Source organism: Malus domestica, chromosome 13, assembly GCF_042453785.1.
Source record: "Malus domestica chromosome 13, GDT2T_hap1".
Lineage (NCBI taxonomy): Eukaryota > Viridiplantae > Streptophyta > Magnoliopsida > Rosales > Rosaceae > Malus > Malus domestica.
In genome coordinates this window covers 17,629,271-17,651,619 of record NC_091673.1, presented here as the reverse complement: position 1 = coordinate 17,651,619, position 22,349 = coordinate 17,629,271, and the positions used below count along the sequence as shown (strand labels likewise).

The following is a 22,349-nucleotide window of genomic DNA, read 5'->3' as shown; positions in this document are numbered from 1 at the left end:
ACAACAACTCCCTAAACAAAATTTCCAAGTTTTGATTATATAAGCTTACCTCGGACGGCTAATGTAAAATTTATATTTAACCATTTGGAGCAAAAAGAAACTTCAGTTGGTTTCAGTGGCAAGTAGCTCCTGTAATAATAAAAATGTCTAATTATTTCTGTCATCTAATTTGTGACGTATGACGAGATTCTTCTACATTCGATATCTACAATGAGGTGCTTGTGATTGGACGAATGCAACTTCCCTCAGTTGATTTGGGTGGCAAGTAGCCCCGTAATAATAAAAATGCTTAATAGTACCTGCCATCTAATTCAAGATGCATGGCGAGGTTCATCTACATTCTATATTTATAATGACATTGTAGTTGCTTATGATTGGCAGATGCAACTTCCCTCAGTTAATTTGAGTGGCAAGTAGCTCCCATCATAATAAAAATGCCGAATTGTGCCTGCCATCTAATTCGTGACGCATGACGAGATTCTTCTACATTATATATCTATAATGACATTATAGGTGCTTGCAATGGAACAAATGCGACTTCCCTCGGTTGGTTTGGGTGGCAAGTAGCGCCCGTAATGATAAAAATGTCGAATTGTGTCAATCATCTAATTAGTGACGCATGGCGAGATTCTACATCTATAATGATATTGTAGGTGCTTACGATGGGACGAATGCGACTTCCCTCAGTTGGTTTGGGTGGCAAGTAGCGCCCGTAATAATAGATATGTCGAATTGTGCTTGTCATCTAATTTGTGACGCATGGCGAGGTTCTATATCTATAATGACATACGATGAGATGGATGCGACTTACCTCTGTTGGTTTGGGTGGCATAGCCCCTTGCATCTGTGTTAATGTGTGCATAAAGACTAGTAGAATATAAATATATTTCTCTAATGACACTTACACTAAGAATAAAATAACAAAAATAAAGAATATAAAGTTATTATCTCTAATTGACACTTACGTTAAGAATAAAAAAATAAAATAAAGCAATAGTACCTATTGGAATATAAACTTAATTATCAATAATTGACACTTACACTAAAAATAAAAATAAAAAAAAATAAAAAGGAAACACAACAGCTCCCTAAACAAAATTTCCAAGCTTTGATTTGATAAGCCTACCCCAGACGGCTGATATAAAATTTATATTTAACCATTTGGAGTAAAAATAAACTTCACAGTTGGTTTTAGTGACAAGTAGAGCCCGTAATAATAAAAATGCCGAATTGTGTTTGCCATCTAATTTGTGAGGCATGACAAGATTCTTCTAGATTCTATATCTATAATGAGGTGCTTGTGATTGGACGAATGTGACTTCTCTAAGTTGGTTTGGTTGGCAAGTAGTCTCCGTAATAATAAAAATGCTTAATTGTACTTGCCATCTAATTTGTAACGCATGGCGAGATTTTTCCACATTCTATATTCATAATGACAATGTAGGTGCTTGCGATTGGCGGATGCAACTTCCCTCAGTTGGTTTGGGTGACAAGTAGCGCTCGTCATAATAAAAATGTCGAATTGTGCTTGCCATCTAATTCGTGACACATGACGAGGTCCTTTTACATTCTATATTTGTAATGACATTACATGTGCTTAAAATGGGATAGATGCGACTTCCCTCAGTTGGTTTGGGTGGCAAGTAGCCCCCATAATAATTAAAATGTCGAATTGTGCCAATCATCTAATTCGTGACGCATGGTGAGATTCGAACACCATATCTTCATCTCTTCGTCTCTTCGTCTTCCTTCTTCTTCTGATAATTTCTGTTTTAGTTTATTTTTTATTTTATTTGATGTGCTTGTTTCCTTTCGGTATTTTGCAAATGCTATCGAGCAGATGAAAGTCGGATGTTCTACCAAACCGACCAGTCTAAGCCCTGGTTTGGTACTAAGGTGATTCTTAAAAAAGCTGGTATAGAAAAAAGCTAGCAGCTTTTTTGTGTTTGGTAAACATTCAACTTCATCTTTTTTTCATAGTTTTAGGTGAAGAAAGCCAAAAACAGGAAGCTGCAAAACCCAGCTTTGAAAAACCGAATTTTTTTCACATCTGTTTTACATAAAAGTTTACTACACACTATAATACTGTTTTTTTTTTCAAAAGCACTTTTACAAAAAAGTTTATCAAACACTCTACTACTTTATTTCACAGCTGCTTATTCTCACAGCACATCATAAACAGTTTTTTTCAAAGCACAGCAATAACAAACTAGCCCTAAGCTCCATGGAAGAACTAAGGGCCGTACGGATGGTCATGGTACTAGCTATTTCATATTTCCATAACCATAAAACCCACTGATCATTTTATTTCATATTTCCATAACCATAAAACCCACTGATCATTTTCGCCATTGTTCTTGATCTGGGTTGTATTTTTCAAATTTTTGTTCTTTTTTTCTTTTGTTAGGTTTCAATGAAATGGGGTTTTTGATTTTGATTGTTTGATTTGTATACAAGTGAATGCGAAGGGGGTTTTTTTTTTGGTTTCAACCAAATGGTTTTTTTAGTTGGTTTCAATCAAATGAGGGTTTTTATTTGGTTCAATCAATTGGGTTTTTTATTTGGTTTCAATCAAAGGGGTTTTCCGAGCCTTCAGTTTATCCACGCTCATATCACTGAAATGGGGTATCCAAAACCAGACGCCAAGCAGATTTTGGCGCTCAACGAGAAGTAAGTGATGTTGCCAGAAATGGCATCAGAGGTGATTTATCGGAGAATTCCACGTTAGGAGGTAGTAGATTGGAGCAACATTTGGAGACGTGTGACTGTCTCAATCTCGTGTCTCCCAGGGTTTTACAGGAGGTGTATTAAGTTCAATTTGGTCTGGGTTGTGGGGATCAAAAGTAGATAGGTATTTCTGTATTATAAGTTAGGTGAGAGAGAAGGTCGAAGAAGGTGATGAGTAGGAAATTGGAGAGAGATCGAGAGAGGTTGCAAGTGGGTTGGCTCCTTGTAATTTTTAATTTTGTTTTGGTTTTAATATTTAATTATTTTTATTTGCTATGTGAGCAAAACATGTGAATTTTATATTTATCACGTAATTGTTTAACCGTCAATGAACGAATGTGTGAGATTGCAATAAAATTAAAATATTTTAAAAATAATGTATGAAGTTATAATTGAGATACTGTAAAAAATAGCGCCAACGTTGCCAAGTTCAAGCAATTTCTCATGCAACTTCCAATGGATATTTTTCTGATGAAGAAATCAGGTTTTAATTGGCAGCAACTGCTGCCCTTGTTTTAGAGCAACAGAGAAAGAAAAAAAAGGAGTGTCGCAGCCCCACCTTGAAGAGAAGAAGAAAGTGCTCATCATAATAGCTTTGAGTTATGTATAGACAGTAAATTATTTATTATATTTCATTCTTTATTTGTTTATTTGGTATGTGAGAGCTATGTGGTGTATTGGGTTGTGAGATTGTCAACACTTTGTAAATTTCCATTTAGTTGATAATGGGTTATTGGATAAGCTCCTACTGTTCCGAGAATGCACTTCAGTTTAGAAGAACCTCCTTAAAATCTTGAAGTCTTTTATATTTTTCTTTTCTTGCATTCCATTTGATATATTTCATGTGAGTAGTTTGAGTTGGTTCTAATTGGTTTGGTGTTATCCTAGCACAACACGACTTCCCTTAGTTGGTTTCGACGGCATAGCCCCTTGCATCTATGTAAGCATGTGCATCAAGGCTATTAGAATAATAAGGGTGAATTACACAAAACTACCTCAACTATGGGTCGAACCATAATTTCGTACCTCATGTTTTAAACATTGTAATGTTATACCTCAACTTATGATTTCGTTGTAATGTTAGATCTCCATTAACTGTTAATTTGATTGTTAAGTGATGACGTGGCATATGCGGGACCCACTCATTTGCCAATTGAAATAAAAAATTAATTAATTATTAATAAACCAAGATTTTTTTGTTTTTGAAAAAAGTTAAAATTAATTAAAAAAAGAACCCCTCTCCTCTACGACACCGTTTCTCTTTCCCCTGTTTCTTAGTTCTCTTCCTCCTCCATCCCTTCTCCTTCTCTCACCTTCGTTGCAGAGTTTTACAAATCCCTAATTCTCTCTCAATCCATGGAGTCTCTCGACAAACTTCACCACCGCCGACGTCCGAGTTCTCCAGCGACTCAGTGCAAGAGTTCTCCTTCAAATCGCCGGAGTAATCCTTCGATTCGCTCATCATGTTGTCGCGTAGCCAGCGTCAGAAGCTCTATCATTTTCCCCATCAGGTCACGGTACCCGACCGCAGAAAGCTCTATCACCGCCGAAGCCAAATAGGAACCGTCGATCACCATCGCAGCCACCTTCAACACGTCTTGGAATCTTCCAAAAGGTCTCCGAATCTGGATATCTGTAAACGACGGAACCTTGGACGCGACGTCGAGAAAGTCGTTGATTAGAAATCGAACGGTGCCGACGAGGTGATCGCTGAAACAGCCCACGGCGTAGATTGGACGGAGACCTTGGAGGTCTTGCTTGGGAGAAATCTGGACGGGACCTTGAAGAGGAACCGATCGTTCCACGTCGGGTTCTCGCCGCCGACCTTCTCGACCCGGTAGTGTATCTTATGGGCGGAGTCAACCCAGGCGAGGGCGTAGGTCTGCATGCGGCAGTGTGTGGAGGAGAGAGCCTTGAGGCCCTGTTTATTTCTTCTTCTTTCTTCATCATCTCGTTGGTTCTCAAGAGTAATCGGAGGGACGAGAATCGATCGAGAAAAAAGAGGAAGAGAAAACAGACGGTCTTGATGAGAAAGTTTTTTTAATTAATTTTAATGGTTAAATAAAAAATTAATTTTTATTCCAGTTGACAAATGAGTGGGCCCCGCATCTTCCATGTCATCACTTAACAATTAAATTAACATAAAATTTAACATAAGTTGAGTTATGATATTACAATGCTTAAAACATGAGACATGAAATTTTGGTTCGATCTATAATTATGGTAGTTTTATATAATTTACTCATAAATTTGTTTCTCTAATGACATTTACGCTAAAAATAAAATACAAAAAATAAAGCACTAGTGGAATATAAACTTATTATCTCTAATTGACACTTACGCTGAGAATAAAAAATAAAATAAAGCAGTAGTGCCTATTGGAATATAACTTTTATTTTTGGGTCAATATTGGATAAATTAATGGGAAAATTAGAATGCCCTACATATTTTCTATAGTTGTTAGATTAAACATTCATCCCTTTTAAAGATTTGATTAAGGTGCTTCAATCAATTGACACCTCAATAATTTTCTATTTATTTAATTTTCATGTCATTAATTTAAATGCATTTATATAGAGGCATAAGGCAGCTTAGCAACTAATTGCCTATAATATAGGAATTTAATTTCCTCAATCTCCTTCTGCGCATTAAACGACATTTTTTAATAAAATAAAATAAAAAATTAATTAACTAATTCCTCATTTCCTTATTATCAGTATTTAAAAAAAAAAAAACTCTTTCTAATAAAATTGTATCAATAAAAAGTCTTCAATACATATTTTTTTCATGTATAGATATATAAAAAATGTACTTAAAACTTAGGGTACATTTGAGAACAAAAGTATCAACTTTTGGTACGTTTAGATTTCAAATGTACCGAGAAACCAAATGTACCAAAAATTCAAATGTACCATAAAACCAAATGTACCCATTGTTATGTAACCTTTTGGTACGTTTAGATTTCAAATATACAGAGAAACCAAATGTACCAAAATTTAAAATGTACCATAAAACCAAATGTGCCCATTGTCAGGTAATCTATTGGTACGTTTAGATTCCTATTGTACCAAAAGACCAAATGAACAAAAAATCTCAAATGTACCACAAAACCAAATGTCTCTATCAGATAACCCTTTTGGTACATTTACATTCCAAATGTACCAAGAAATACAAAAAATCAAATCCACTATAAAACTAAATGTGTCCATATTATAGGTAACTAGACGTAGCTATATAATCAAACAAATCTTTACTATGTGTTGGGTCTTCTAAATAATAAAATTTGACAATTTTTTTTTATAAATATTCTACTATATTCACACAAAAAATTAAATATTATAACAAACAATAAAAAAAATGCATAGAGGTGGATAATAAATGCATAAATATAGGGATAATAGGAATAAAAATTAATAACCAAAATTTTAGGAAAATGTTTGATCAAATTTTCAAAAGGAGTGTATGTTTAGTCTATATCAAATTTTCCTTTTTTTTGTGAGATTTTTTGTTCATTTGGTCTTTTGGTACAATAGGTAACTAGACATAGCTATATAATCAAACAAATCTTTACTATGTGTTGGGTCTTCTAAATAATAAAATTTGACAATTTTTTTTATAAATATTCTACTATATTCACAAAAAAAAGTAAATATTATAACAAACAATAAAAAAAAATGCATAGAGATGGATAATAAATGCATAAATATAGGGATAATAGGAAAAGAAAAAAAAAGAAAACGAAATGCCCAGGAGATGAATAATAAATGCATAAATATAGGGATAATAGGGATAATAGGAATTGAAATTAATAACCAAAATTTTAGGAAAATGTTTGATCAAATTTTCAAAAGGAGTGTATGTTTAGTCTAAAAAATTAAAAAACGAGGCGTCTATATCAAAATGCCCCTAAATTAATTATCTATAATTGACACTTACACTAAGCGGATTCAGATTTAAAATTAGGTTGTACATAAGCGGATTCGGATTGGCCCAACCAAGTGCACCCTATATAAGCCCTACCCTGGACGCCGCCAAGTTCAAGCAATTTGTCAGCCACTTCCAATGGATATTTTTCTTTCTTTTTTCTAATGAAGAAATCAGGAGGTTCTATGATTATGAGATACTATGGGCTGGTTTGGTATTACTGTGTTTTGAAAAAAAGCTGATGTGAGAGTAAGCGGCTGTGCTGTGAGAATAAGCGGCTGTGAAAAAAATCAGCAGAGTGTTTGGTAAACTTTTTTGTAAAAGTGCTTTTGGAAAAAAAAGCAGTCTGATAATTGATCTTTTCATTAAAGGAGCACTGTAGCTCCGTGTGCTTTGAAAAAAAGCCAGTTTTCCAAAGCTGCAAGCAGCTTCAGCTTTTTCCTTTGATTTCAGCTTATTCTCACAGCAAGCTTCCAAAATAAGCTATTTTTTTTTTCAGTTTACCAAACACCTAAAATCCTTACAGCTTTTTTTCATGGATGTTTTTTTTAAGCACCTCACTCCCAAACCACCCTGTATATAACACTCTCAATAGTTGATTCTGTCACAACCAATTATACTTTGCCTTTAGCTTCCAATGGAACTTTGTCACCTCAACAATGACTTCAAAATTGATAACAAATGCCTCACTCAACTCATCAAGGAGAAAAACCTACACCTTCTTCAAGAGCTCGAAGGCATCGATGACGTTGTATCGGCTCTTCAAACCGACACTGAGCGTGGCATCGATGATGATGGTGACAATATTGCTCGCCGGCTGGAAGTATTTGGTTCAAACACTTACAAGAAGCCACCTTCAAAAAGCCTCTTCCATTTTTTATGGCAAGCTTCTAAGGATCTTACCATTGTCATCCTCTTAGGTTGCGCCGCGCTCTCACTTGGATTCGGCATAAAGCAGCATGGACTAAAAAATGGATGGTATGACGGGGGAAGCATCTCTGTCGCGGTTTTTCTTATCGTGGCTATATCCGCCTTTAGTGACTACATGCAGAGCAAGCAGTTCCGGAAGTTGTCCAAAGCAAGTGAGGACATTCCAATTGATATTGTGAGAGGCGGGAGGCGGCGAAAGATTTCAAACTTTGATATTGTTGTTGGAGATGTTGTGTTCTTGAAGATTGGAGATCAAGTTCCTGCTGATGGATTGTTCTTGCGTGGACATTCTTTGCGCGTGGACGAATCAAGCATGACGGGGGAGAGTGAGCATGTGGAAGTTAATGGCGGCCAGAATCCGTTCTTGTTTTCAGGAACCAAGGTGGTCGATGGACATGGTGAATTTCTTGTGGCTTCAGTCGGCATGAACTCGACGTGGGGCGAAATGATGAGCTTGATCAGCCGTGACACCAGTGATCAGCAGACGCCATTACAAGCGCGGCTAAGTAAACTAACCCCGCTGATGGCAAAGATTGGCTTGGGTGTTGCATTCATAGTTTTCGTGGTCTTGCTAGCGCGTTACTTCACAGGCAACACGAAGAACAAGAGTGAATTTGGTAAGTTTGAGGGCAGCAAGACGAAGATTGGAGATACGATGAATGCTGTGGTGGACATGGTCGCAGTTGCAGTTATTGTTGTTGTGATTGCAATTCCTGAAGGCTTCCCGTTGGCTGTCACTTTGACTCTCGCTTATTCGATGAAGAAGATGATGGCGGACCAAGCATTGGTAAAGAGGCTCTCTGCTTGCGAAACTATGGGACGTGCCACCGTGATTTGTACAGACAAGACGGGCACATTGACACTCAATGAGATGAAGGTTACAAAGTTTTGGCTTGGACAGGAATCTGTGGAAGATGATGTTGGTTATTCATCAATTTCTCATTATCTTCTCGATTTAATTCGAGAATGAGTAGCGTTTAACACAACTGGTAGTGTTTATAGGCCTAGTTCAGGATCGGGATTTGAGTTTTCGGGCAGTCCTACTGAAAAAGCCATTCTTTCATGGGCTACTCTGGAGCTGCAGATGGACATGGAGGAATTGAAGAAGCAATGTGTCATTCAACATGTTGAAGTCTTCAATTCCCATAAGAAACGAAGTGGGGTTTTGATGAGAAGGAAGGTGAACAATACTACCCATGTGCATTGGAAAGGAGCCGCAGAAATGATACTAGAAATATGCTCGAGTTACTACGATGCGTCTGGTGTCATGAAAAATCTGAATGATGATGAAAGGTTGAAGTTTGAGGAGATTATTCAAGGCATGGCAGCAAGCAGTCTCCGATGCATTGCTTTTGCACACAAACAAGTTCGGGATAAGCACATTAATGACGAAAAGAAGTATGAAAAGCTTGAAGAAAGTAGCTCGATCCTCTTAGACGAAAAGCTCGAAGAAAGTAGCTTGATCCTCTTAGGATTGGTAGGTCTAAAGGATCCATGTTGGCCAGGAGTGAGGGAAGCAGTAGAAGCTTGCCAGTTAGCTGGGGTGCAGGTGAAAATGATCACTGGTGACAATGTTTTCACCGCTAAAGCAATAGCTAGCGAGTGCGGGATACTGCGGCCTGACCAGGAAGCCAAGGAAGTAGTGGTAGAAGGCGTAGAATTTCGCAACTACACATTGGAGCAAAGAATGCAGAAAGTTGATGGAATTCACGTGATGGCAAGGTGTTTGGGCCCAAAATAATAGTTTGGGTCGAGGGTAAGATCACTCTCGGCCCGGGAGGCCGTGTGGCGAAAGGGCCATGGATCGTTCAGCTCATGGGCTTCCAAGCCTAGGTCGGTTAAATCAGAACGCAAGCCGAGTCCTAGTACAATAGGGACTCCCGACGGATCAGTAATCCAGAAAGCGAATCCGGCTCAGTTAAGGACTAGATTCGTAGTCCTAGTGGAGATAGGATTGGTCGAGGTGATGTTGATCCAGAGAGGGAAACCTAGTCCGAATAGGATTGTAACTCGGGCTCGAGGACCAGCGCTATAAATAGGGGAAGTTGTGCATTAAGGAAGCCCCTGCAAATCAATACAAAATTGCCCTGCGCAAATTCTCACAACTTGTGATTTTTCTTTTTCTTTTTTTCGCTGACACATCTTCCGTTGGCATCAACAGCACTGTGGAAGCAACCGGTGATATCTGAAGTCGGCATAGATAGCTCTGTCACCGTAGAATCAGTCGGTCTCGCAGTACCTTCCGTTGGCATCAACAGCACTGCGGTGAGAACGACCGATTACCTATCCAAGTCTCGGTCGAGAAGGATTTCTGAATCCTTATTGGTCGAGGTCATCTCATCAGCCTTCTCGGCGAAGTGAGGTGTTACGAGTTATTACATTCGGCACATTGAGGGCCGAATTTGATATTGAACTTCGTGAGAATAGTAACCTTGTCTTCAGGTTCGAGAGCCCAAGAGGCCGAGACGTGTTCCTTTCTCGGCCGCAATCGCAAGACGCAGAAGTCAGTAGCGCGACCCAACGCAACATCAACAAATTTACTCCTCGGCCGAGCTCGGCCGACGAGTTGGCACGCCCCGCATTCACCGAAGGACGTAGTTAGCTTATTAATTACTCGGCCTGCGCGCCACGTAGGCTTTGTAGTTTCTAGGGTCAACATTTTGGCACGCCCAGTGGGACCCAGTGCTAAACTACGAAGTTCATGCCAATTGAAACACGATCGGTAAAAAAGAAAACAACTATGGGAAAGTCGACAGCCGATTTGCCGAATCAAAGCACGGGACAAAGTGTGCCACAGGCGCAGAATCCCCTTAGCACCGTGACACCTGAGTCCACAGGCGCGACCCGCCGAGAGAGAGAAGTTAATCTCGGCGGTCAGCTCCGCGGTCTAGAAATCCCTAACAGAAACACCTGTGTTCTCACTGAAGGGATAGTAGAGGAGTGCGACGAGGATGGGGGTGAAGGATCTGACCCACCGACAAGGTCGTTTCTTCGAAAGCGACTAGACGAGCAGTCCCGGTCAGTCGAGCAGACGTTTAGTCGAGGCATTGACAAGCTGCATGACGTGATACTCAGTTCCAATGAGCGACAAACCAGATTGCTCGAAATGCTGGTTAGTAAAGTCAGTGAAAGCAGGCCTTTCGATCTTCTCCAGCACTTACCACCAGGAAACAATCCGTTACCAGTTATGCCGGCCGAGCCTATTCCTGCTCGGCTCAAACCAATTAACTTGGAAAAAGGAGGAGGGTCGAATAGTAGGTCAGACGGAACCGACCAGAGAGTCGAGGCAACACCTGTCGATATTACCGAAGTTCAGCGGATGATCGACTCGGCCATGAAGAAAGGGCCGAAGTTTCCTAAGTTTATTCATCCGTACCCATCTTACGTGGAAACGTTCGGATACCCGAAGGGTTTCAAAATCCCAGATTTCAGCCTTTTTGCCGGTGAATCATCCCTGTCTTTGTTGGAGCATGTGGCTCGTTTCACCGCGCAATGTGGGGATGTTAATAGTGATTTCCATAAGTTACGGCTGTTCAATTTCTCATTGACCGGATCAGCATTTGCCTGGTATATCAATCTCCCTCCTAATTCCGTCCAAAACTGGGAGGAGTTGGTCGAGAAATTCCACGAGCAGTTTTATCGGCCAGGGATGGAGATGTCAGTTTCTTCATTAACACGGATGGCTCAAGCATCTGATGAGTCACCAATGGATTATCTTACCAGGTTCAAATCAGCTAGGAATTGGTGCCGAGTGCCTTTACCCGAAGTCGAATTTGTCAGGCTTGCTTTGAACGGCCTCGACGTCGAATACAAAAAGAAATTCTTGGGGGCAAACTTTCGGGATATGTACGAATTAGCCCAGCATGTCGAGCAGTATGATTACTTGCTCCGCGAGGAAAAGATTTCGAAAGTTCCAACTCGGGGGACGATTTACAAGAATCCTACTGTCAATTATGCATCAACCGAGGATGAATGCGTTAGTGTGGATGCAGCTGAGATAGTGATAGATAAGCCATGCGTCTGCAAGGCATTGACTCAAGTCGACTCTAGGGAAGTCAAAAGCCGTTCGGCCACGGAGGGAACGTTGAAACCGTCAAAAGTTTATACTTTTGATATTACAAAGGCTGACGCAATTTTTGACCAACTGTTATCAGCAAGAATCATCAAGCTTCGGCCTGGTCACAACATTCCCAAGGCCGAAGAGCTTAAAGGAAAGGTATATTGTAAATACCATAATTCCAGCAAACATACGACAAACAATTGTGTCGTGTTTCGAGACAACGTCCAAAGCTGGATTGATAATGGCAAACTGAAATTTCCAGAAAAGAAGATGAGTGTTGATACTGACCCGTTCCCCACGGCAATAGTAAATATGGTTGATGCACGCCTACCTAAAGACAAAGGGAAAGGGAAGGTCGAAGATGTTGCGGCGCAACGCTTTCGAAATCAGAATTCTCGGCCACGTTTCATGGCCGATTTTTGTTCAAACAAACCACCTACAGCTTTAACGGGACCCGCTATTGTCAAACCTATGATAGATTATACCACCGATGAAGATAGTGGGATAGCGGTTTTGTGCAGCCAATGCAGAGCCAAGGTCGGTAGTGAGCCAGAGGAGAAGCTCTCTTCGCTTATAGCGGAACGACTTGCGGCCGCAATCCAGCAGAAGGTTGCCGAAGTAGGCCAACACCAAGGGGTTTTTGATAGGCTCGGTCCTAAAGTACGAATGGAAGAAACACCCCCGGTCAGGCGGCGCCTCGATTTTGATGTTTCATTCTATGACGATGATTACTATAAACGTAATTCTAGCAGTTCAGAATCATCGCGGAGCCAAAAAACCTTCAAACCTCATGAGCCCAGAGATCAACGTTGGTATACATATCATTCTTCGAAAGGCATCTACACCGCGTTGTCCAAATCCCAGAAACGCCGACATCAAAGGATAGATTGCATGGCCCGCCGACGAGCAGCCCAAGAAGCTTCGGTCCCTAAATGGCGGCCGAAGGACACAATTGCTACTGATGAGGAACGACCACCTCCAGCCATTATGACAGAATTGGCTCAAGGGAGACGACTGGTCGACCAAGATGTCGAAACCACGTTTGAAGAGGCCGATAAACGGATCAAACTTCTTCTTCGACCAGGGGAGATGAAGGCGCGCCTTGAACATTTCAGGCAAGAGGTCGAAAGCAAATTAGCCCCGCCGGCTATACAAGGACCTTTGATCAAGATCCGACGGAATTTGCACCCCCCGTTCCTTGGGGAGGCTTTGGAGTACATGCGAGAATTCCATAAGAAGCATTCGGCCAATAATCTGTATGGCTTGCCGAAGGCATGCCAGGACACCATTGATCTAGTCCTGACTTGTCCTGATGCCGAGCGAATCATCCAGAAAACCTCGGACCCAGGATTGAAAGCAAGGTTCCAGCACATACGCGAAGCTCGTGTCCTTGGATTTGAAGTGGACCCATACACTGACATTGATGCAGCCGACCTTCCTTTTTCAATAGAGGACCTTTAGTATTTACGATATCACTTCGAAGTATTCTCGGCTGTTTCGCTCTTCGGCCTTACGACCGATGAAATAGCACGTGTTGCACGTCTGGATGCTTATCTCGACACTAGGGATGCCCGGCTACACTACCAGAAGCAGGTCCTGACCCCAAGCACACTGTCGATCTCAACCTCACATGGGGTAGGTACGCAGAACCAACAAGTTGCCGAAGCAGCACCACAGGATCAAACCATTGAAGAAGGAACAGAAAAGGCTCGTTGTCCAACCTTGACAGCATAGTCCGCGGTTGCCGACCCGACAAGAGATGAAGCTAGTGAGGAGGGTCCTAACCCGATGGGCCCGTCAGTCCTGGATAACATGGAAATCAGTATGGTCCATGTGTTACCCGCTGATTTTCAATCAAGCACGACCCAACCGAACTTCCTCGATGGTGACGTAGTCGCCGAAGAAGCCGGCCATATTGATTTTGTATCTATTGCTGAAGTTGAGTCAACGACAAAAGATGACAGTCTAAAGGCGGCTTTGGCCGAATTGTTTCCTCGTTCATCATCGGCCAAACTTCGCCATTTAAAGCCTTTGTATGTGACGGCCCATATCGAGGGGTATCCAGTTTCTAAAGTTTTCGTCGACTGTGGAGCCACCGTCAATATCATGCCTCTAAGCATCATGAAAGCCTTACGTCGCTCGAATGACGAACTTATTCCGTCAGGGATCACAATGAGTAGTTTCGTCGGCGACAAATCCCAAACCAAAGGTGTACTTCCGTTAACTGTAAACATCGCTGGTCGCACTCACATGACCGCCTTTTTCGTGGTTGATTCCAAAACCGAGTAGAATGCACTGCTCGGTCGAGACTGGATTCATCAAACCAGCTGTATTCCTTCATCATTGTATCAAGTGCTTGTATTTTGGGACGGCAACTCAGTCACTGTTCACCCGACCGATAGCCAGCCCTTCGAAGCTAACATGATCCAAGCACGGTATTATGATGACCACGTCGGCTACATTACATTGCAAGGCTTCAATGAAGAAGGACGGCCGACTCGGATTTCGGTTCAGAAAGCTATCGAGGTTGGTGCCGAGACTGTTCAGCAGGATTCAGCGAGACTCGGATTAGCCAATTTCCTCCCCGAAGCTGATGTTTGACACCGATCGGGAAACACGTAGGGCCGCGGTTTCATCTACTATGGAACGACTGCTGGCCCATTGGTATACTATATCTAAACAACCAAATTCGGGCGTTAATCTCGTTGAGTTCCTTGCTGAAGGAGATAATGGTCCTGTCTTGTCTCTTGATAAAATTAGAGCCGCCCCGGCCGAACTCGAAGATCATCGGCCCCAAGTTAAGGACCCCTTGGAAGAGATTAATGTTGGGACGGCCGATGATCCACAGCCTTTGTTTATTAGTGCGTTACTTCCCCAACAAATGAAGGACGAACTTCGTGCCTTGCTTACAGAGTTCAAAGATTGTTTTGCTTGGAGCTACCATGAAATGCCCGGCTTGGATCGCACTCTTGTCAAACATGAATTACATATTAAGCCCGGATGTAAAGCTTTCCGGCAACCACCTCGTCGATTCTCGACCGAAGTACAACTCGGCATCAAGGATGAACTGGTTCGACTTTTGAAAGCCGGGTTCATTCGGACAGCTCGATATGTGGAATGGTTGGCGAATATCGTTCTTGTCTTAAAGAAGAATGGTGCACTGCGCATCTGCATCGATTTCAGGAATCTGAATCTGGCAACTCCCAAAGATGAGTACACAATGCCGATTTCAGATCTATTAATCGATGCCGCGGCGAATCATGCGATCTTATCCTTTATGGATGGACACGCCGGGTACAACCAAATTTTCATTGCTGAAGCCGATGTGCACAAAACTGCTTTCCGCTGCCCGGGGGCACTCGGCACTTACGAATGGGTTGTTATGCCATTCGGCCTCAAAAATGCCGGCGCCACATACCAACGGGCGATGAACACCATATTTCATGACTTAATTGGAACTACCGTCGAAGTCTATATTGACGATGTTGTGATTAAATCCAAACAACGGCGAACTCATGTGGATGATCTCCGACAGGCTTTCCTTCGTATGCGTCAACACAATCTCAAAATGAATCCTGCCAAATGTGCATTCGGTGTGTCGGCCGGTAATTTTCTCGGTTTCCTGGTACATCACCGTGGGATTGAAGTGGACGAAAATAAAGCACGTGCAATCATCAGTGCTCCACCACCGACTACGAAGAAACAACTGCAGTCCTTACTCGGCAAGATAAATTTTCTCTGCCGATTTATAGCTAACTCGGCAGGAAAAATGAAAGCGTTTTCCACGTTTTTGAAACTTAAGGACTCGGATACATTTGCGTGGACGACCGAGCATCAGGCGGCGTTTACACAGATCAAAGTCTCCCTCACAACGCCGCCTGTTCTTGTTCCACCTCGGCGCGGTAAACCCCTCAAACTATATATTTCGGCGGCTGAAGAGTCCATCGGCTGCCTCCTTGCCCAAGACAATGATGCCGGGCGAGAGCAGGCTATTTTTTACCTCAGTCGAAATCTTAATCCACCGGAGATCAATTATTCCACCGTGGAGAAGCTCTGTCTTGCCGTGTTCTTCGCCGCCTCCAAACTCCGGCATTACATGCTTCCGTCGGTCACACAAGTCATTGCCCAGACCGACGTCATCCGGTACATGCTTACCCGGCCGATCGTAAAAGGGAGAATTGGGAAGTGGACGATGGCGTTGTCCGAGTTTAGCCTGCAATACGTGCCTCAGAAAGCTGTCAAAGGCCAAGCATTGGCCGATTTCCTGGCTCACCATCCTTCCCCCTATGGTTTTGGGGACACCGATGTCGAAATCGGCATGGTTGACACACGCGACAACTATTGGACGATGTATTTTGACGGGTCCAGTACTTCATCCGCGGCCGGCGTTGGAGTTGTCATTCAATCTCCTCATCACAATCGTTGGTATTTTTCGCTTAAGTTGGATTTTGACTGCACCAATAATCAGGCCGAATATGAAGCCTTAATCATCGGTCTTGGCCTCCTTCATGACTTGCGGGCCACCTGTGCCCTCGTCCTCGGCGACTCTGAGCTTGTGATTAACCAACTTAATGGATCTTTTCGTTGCATGAGTTGTACCCTGGCACCTTACAATATGGTCGCCAGCTATCTGGCCGAATCCTTCGCCGGTATCACATTTAAACATATTTCCCGGTGTCATAATACCGACGCAGATGAATTGGCTCAAATTGCCTCCGGCGCACAACCCCTGGGGGGCAAACTAGGCCGAGAGATACCAGTGTTACAACAGTTATACCCGGCCTTGGTTAACCAGCAAATCCTCCGACGCGACGACGTGATACGCACCAGGGTTATGTCCTTACCTTCGTTGTTGGATCGGCAGGACTCCGTAGAGATCTGCACGACCGATGTAATACCAGATGATTGGAGAGCACCCATTATGCAGTACCTTGATGGTCCTAGTGGAAAACATAGTCGCAGAACACGAGTTCACGCCACAAACTATGTCACGTATCAAAACGAGTTATACCGAAAAGGCGAAGATGGTTTGTTACTACTATGCCTCGGCCCCCAAGAGAGTGCTCGGGCGATTACAGAAGTCCACGAAGGGGTATGCAGAGCCCATTAATCCGGACGAAAAATGCGATGGTTACTTCGGCGGCACGGCTATTTTTGGCCGAGAATACTAAAGGATTGTATCGAGTTTGCACGAGGATGCGTACAGTGCCAAATTCACGGGCCTATACAAAGGGTCCCGGCCGAATCACTGCATTCGGTCATTAAGCCATGGCCGTTTAGAGGATGGGCCATGGACGTGATTGGCAAAATCACGCCCTCTTCTGGGGCTGCTAAGCATGCATGGATAATAGTCGCAACTGATTACTTTACTAAGTGGGTCGAGGCAAAATCATATGCCGAGTTAACATCTAAAGAGGTTTGCGACTTCGTGGAGGAACACATCGTGACCCGATTTGGCGTACCAGAAACGATTATAACCGATAATGGAACAATCTTCACAGCCGAAAGGTTTAAGGAGTACACGGAAAATTTGAAAATTAGGCTGGAACAGTCCACACCGTATTACCCACAGGCGAATGGGCAGGCCGAGGCAAGTAATAAGGTGTTGATCGGCATCCTCGAAAAAATAATAAAAGAAAGGCCTGACATGTGGCATTTGAAGTTGAACGAGGCATTATGGGCATACCGCACGTCGCCCCGGTCGGCGACTGCGACAACACCGTATGCATTAACCTACGGACACGATGCAATGTTACCAGTCGAGTTAAGTATAAATTCGTTGCGATTAATTGAACAAAGTAGTTTGTTTAGCGCCGAATACAATCAGTCCATGAGACAAGAATTAGAAGATTTGGAAGAAGTGCGACTTGACGCTTATAACTTACTGGTGGCACAGAAACGGATTGCCGAACGAGCATACAATCAAAAGGTGCGACGGAAAACATTCAGTGAAGGCGAATTGGTTTGGCAAACGGTGTTACCCGTAGGACTAAAAGACCCTAGGTTCGGCAAGTGGTCGCCAAATTGGGAAGGACCGTTCGTTGTACATGAGGTATACGGAAAAGGGGCGTATCATCTTCAAGACCGGACCGGTTCAGTTCACAAATTACCAATCAACGGGAAGTTTTTGAAAAAGTACTACCCGGTAACGTGGGAAATGCGAGAATAAACAAAACCATCCCATTAAGATTGATGAGCATGTACAAGCTAAGTAAGTCAGTCAGGTTAAAACTAAGTACATTCAAGGGGAAGAAGGTAAGAGGGTGCCGAGAAGGGCCTTCAATTCCAACCACCGCACCTCGGCCATGATAACTTCAGTTTGCCGATTCTTCTTGTCCAGCTTCAACCGCTCGACCCGCTTCGTTGTCGCCGCGTACTCAGTTAGGCGATCTTTTCCGCCCGACTCGAAGTCTCTAGCAAGCTCGGACGCGATGGCCGACCGACGTTTTGCTAGTTCGGCCATCTGACGGTCGAGCTCGGCTAATACTTCTCCTTTTGCCCTTAGAGCGTCGATTTTCGGACGGAGAGTGTCTTGAACGGCCGTGGCAGCTTGCAGGTCCTGTTCGGCCTTTAGAGCGGTCTGGAAGACACTAAATGTCTCCCGAACCCGCTCCAAGGCAGACGATGCCCGAACGATGGCATTTCCGCTCAGGTGACCGTCGGCCCCAAGATCGTTCAGACACACGCCAAGCAGATCAAGACCGTTGCGCTCGAGTACTTGCGGCGCTGAAAGCGACAGAACTTCTCGCAGCTGGGTTAGAGCGGTTGGATCGGCAGCCTCAGTCGGAGCAGCCGAAGGGCCGGACTCGGCAATTGTGCTGGAGAGGAGGGCTTTGAATTCGACCTCCCACGAAGCCTGTACATACAAATCAGTTTAGGCTTAAAGGAAGTCAGGACAAGAATAGCAAGAAGGTTTCGTTTTTTTTTTAACCTGCCGAGAGGAGACCTCGGCTATGTCCCCAGGATCGTTGCTCAAACCTAAAGAACTCAATGGCCGAGCCCAGTGTCTCAGATTGCTTCTTAGTTCACGCGGCCGATGGAGGTTATCTACATTTGATGGCCACTGAGGCGGCCAAGAAATATAGATAACGCCCTTCGGCGCGTAGAATTATCGGTGAAAAGAATATACAGGCACCTGACATTTAGTATTTTCCTCGTTTAGAATTCTAAAGCGGAAAAGCAATCAAGGAAAAACGGTGGAAGATACTTACGAAGGCCGAAGTGGCCTCCTGCGGAGGAATGTGGAAGCCCTGGTCTTGAGGATGAACGGGCGATTCCGCCGTTGCCTCGGGTTCTCCGACTGGTCGTTTGCCACGGTCGGCTGTGGAGGGGCCGACCGGGACAGCTGCTTCTGAGGAAGGAACACCCTGGTCCTGAGAAGGAGCAAGGGGTTCGGACACCGCCGTTGGTTCCTCGACCGGACGCTTGCCACGATCGGCCGTGGAGGGGCCGGCTTGAACCGCCATCTCGGACACTGGAGGAGGTTGTCGGCGAGTATGAGGACGATGTGCTAGCGGGACCTCGTCGCTCCCCTCACTCTCTTCCAGAACAAAGACCAAGGGCTTTGGATTTTTGGGGGAGGTGCCCTCGGTCGCAGAAACCGCCTTCTGTGGGACAGGTGCCTCCTCGACGGAGGGAGGCACGACTGGTGTGCCGGCCCCAGAGACAGGCCGCACTTGAACTATCTCTGCGACCGAAGCTGGGGGTTTCTCGACCAAGGAATGGTCGGCGGCGGGAGAAGGGGAAACATTGGGAGTCGTCGTCCCCGTAGTATGACTGGAGATGACGTGGATCTCTCGTGCACCTTTCTTCGCCAGTTTTTTTACCCGCTTGGCAGGCGGGGGAGACTCGACAGCTGGCTCGGCCTCTGGGCGAAGCCGTTTGATCAGCACAGCCCGACCAGCAGTTTTGTCCTTCTTGGCCACGACCGATTTTTTCTCGGACATAGCAGCGGCAACTGCATCCGCTTTTCTTGAAGGCCGACTACCTGAGAAGATAAAAGCAATTCAGCAAGGCAGATCAGTATGCAGAGTTGAAAGAAAATAGGAGAAATGAACAATTACCTTGAGATTGGGGGGCCGATGCCTTCTTAGGTCGGTCACCGAAGAGTTTGTTCAGCACCTCTTCGACCGGAGCACCAAAGAACTCCTGGGTGTAATTTTCCCACCATTCACCGAAGGTGTCGGTACAAAGGGTTTCTGGGGTGGCCGGTCGAAGGCGGAATTTTTGGCAGTACTCTTGGAACTCCCTCGCTGCAGTTTTACATTCCTTCTCCGAGGAACGAGGTTCACGTCCACGGCTTAGGACTGTTCGGGAGGAGAGAAGGGGAACAGGGCAGCCCTGAAGATAGCCGAGCTGTCGGGCAAGGAAGTTCGGATGGTACACTTCCCAACCAGACCGTTTCCCATCGCAGCCGAGAGGAAGGTCGCGAGCGAGCACAAACGACCCCCAAGTCTGACGAAGCTCGGCATCCTCCTCCGCGCCCCACACAGAGGTAGGCAGTCTGATGGAGGAAGGATAGTCCCGACGACGACATATCAAGAATTCGTCGTTGGAGAGATCATCAAGAGCGAAGAGGTACCGAAATACCTCTTCGGCTTGGTGAGGAGGTGTCGGTCGGGAGGCCAGCTGAGGTCCAAGAGCCTCCGTTGGCGAGAAGTCAGCTATGGCCGGCCGAAGGGAGGCGAAGTACACTTGTAACCAGAGCTGGAAGACCCAGATGGGACCATTCTGGTGTGGGTCGACCTTGTGGAGGGTCGCCTCGGCCAGGCAACGGAAGAGATGGGCGAGAATGTTGGAACTCAGTGCCAGGACGTGACCACTAGCCAGGGCTTCGGCTACCGGCATGTTCTCGACCAAACACTTGTTCGACTTGGTACAACAAATGTATTTGTTGTACCAATAGAAGAGGAAGACTTCATGCTCTCCCTCTCGCAGGTCCTCTTCTCCTCGGCCGGCGAAGTGAAGATAGAAGGTGTTGTAATTAAATAAGTTCTTGTGGAGCTTCTGAATGTCTTCTTTCGACGGGATTTGACCGTCACGGTTCAAAGTCTCGAAGGCTCGTCGATCGAAAAGCGTCTTCAGATCAATATTCGACGGGTGCCCAGAGAGGGCCGCGTCGATAGGGATCCCGGTTGCCGAAGTCCCCAGAATGGCGGTGACATCAAGGATGGTGGGACCGATGGGACCAAGAGGAAGAACCAGGGTGTTGGTGGCCGAGCACCAGAAGCACAAGGCGGCTAGGAGAAGCTCCTTGTCGAGAATGACATCCATTGACGAGAGAAGGATGACGTCGTAAATGCCGAGGGCTCTCCATTGCTCGCCGAAGAGCCGTTCCATTCGAACGACCCAGGCTGCCCAGGTTGTGGTCGTCGAGGGCCAGGAGCCTTGGGGTTTCGCCGCATCCCATCTCGACCATTCAAACCCTTGGAACAAGGGTGTTAGGCAGTGCTCCTGGAGAAGGCCAGTAATGGTCGACGGTATTGTAGCCTTGAAGAGAGGACCCAAGATTTGGTGGACAGTGCTCATGTCACTTTCAAACCTTATGGTTTTGATCGAGCTCCGATCAAGGATTTTCTGGTGCTGTTCACATTCCCTAGAAAGCTTGGAGATGAAAGACGCCATTATAGGAAGGAAGCACGGCGTAAAAGGTTTTCTGGGTTGGGGGATTTGAAGACGAAGACCTGGAAAAAGAAATGTGCTGGAGAAGAAGGGCAAGAGATTTCAGAAAATTTTGAGAGCGTAAAGTGCAAATGAGAGAATTTCGGTATTTATAGAGTTGTGGAGGGAAGAGCAATCGTTCGAAATTCAAAACAAAGGGCAAAATCGACCGAAGGAATCGTTGATCATGATGAACATTTGGGAAATGCAGTTGAGAAGACCGAAGGTTTCAGGTTTTGGGGGCGCACGATCGCGTGTGACGGCGAAATTAATGGCGGAAGACGTTTCGACGCTTGCACGATGACAGGTGGACTCACGGACTGAGGTAGTGGCTCGCGAATTGAGGTAGTGGTTAAGTTGACGGTTCAGGCAGCCGCACGCCTTAGACGTCATCATTGGGGTCGGCCGTGTTGAAGGACGCCACGTGGCGAGTTTGGTTAGCAGGATCAAGATCGTGCAATCATGTTCAATAAATGCGCCTTGGAACTCAGGCATTAGGGTTCTAAGTGGTAGATTCGCTTCTTCAAGGCCGAAACTCGGCCAAAGAATTCAGGCCGAGGACCTCAGAAGCGAGGGGGCAATGTTTGGGCCCAAAATAATAGTTTGGGCCGAGGGTAAGATCACTCTCGGCCCGGGAGGCCGTGTGGCGAAAGGGCCATGGATCGTTCAGCTCATGGGCTTCCAAGCCTAGGTCGGTTAAATCAGAACGCAAGCCGAGTCCTAGTACAATAGGGACTCCCGACGGATCAGTAATCCAGAAAGCGAATCCGGCTCAGTTAAGGACTAGATTCGTAGTCCTAGTGGAGATAGGATTGGTCGAGGTGATGTTGATCAGAGAGGGAAACCTAGTCCGAATAGGATTGTAACTCGGGCTCGAGGACCAGCGCTATAAATAGGGGAAGTTGTGCATTAAGGAAGCCCCTGCAAATCAATACAAAATTGCCCTGCGCAAATTCTCACAACTTGTGATTTTTCTTTTTCTTTTTTTCGCTGACACATCTTCCGTTGGCATCAACAGCACTGTGGAAGCAACCGGTGATATCTGAAG

General features: G+C 44.7%; 3 protein-coding genes across 3 annotated transcripts; 2 read left to right on the top strand and 1 right to left on the bottom strand.

The window, feature by feature from the left end:
- Positions 1 to 7,288: 7,288 nt before the first annotated feature.
- On the top strand, positions 7,289 to 9,322 carry LOC103410793 (putative calcium-transporting ATPase 13, plasma membrane-type). The gene is made up of 2 exons (XM_070811321.1): positions 7,289 to 8,504; positions 8,556 to 9,322. Exons 1-2 carry the CDS (start codon positions 7,289 to 7,291, stop codon positions 9,320 to 9,322), a joined length of 1,983 nt encoding a protein of 660 aa, XP_070667422.1.
- A 4,960-nt stretch (positions 9,323 to 14,282) lies between these two features.
- Positions 14,283 to 16,751, top strand: LOC139190832 (uncharacterized). The gene is made up of 2 exons (XM_070811320.1): positions 14,283 to 14,796; positions 15,394 to 16,751. The coding sequence occupies exons 1-2, from the start codon at positions 14,283 to 14,285 to the stop codon at positions 16,749 to 16,751; spliced, it is 1,872 nt and encodes a 623-aa protein (XP_070667421.1).
- Positions 16,752 to 17,882: 1,131 nt separating this feature from the next.
- LOC139190831 (uncharacterized) lies at positions 17,883 to 21,265 on the bottom strand. The gene is made up of 4 exons (XM_070811319.1): positions 20,558 to 21,265; positions 19,705 to 20,512; positions 18,853 to 19,628; positions 17,883 to 18,497 (listed from the first exon to the last, which is right to left on the bottom strand). Exons 1-4 carry the CDS (start codon positions 21,263 to 21,265, stop codon positions 17,883 to 17,885), a joined length of 2,907 nt encoding a protein of 968 aa, XP_070667420.1.
- Positions 21,266 to 22,349: the final 1,084 nt, after the last annotated feature.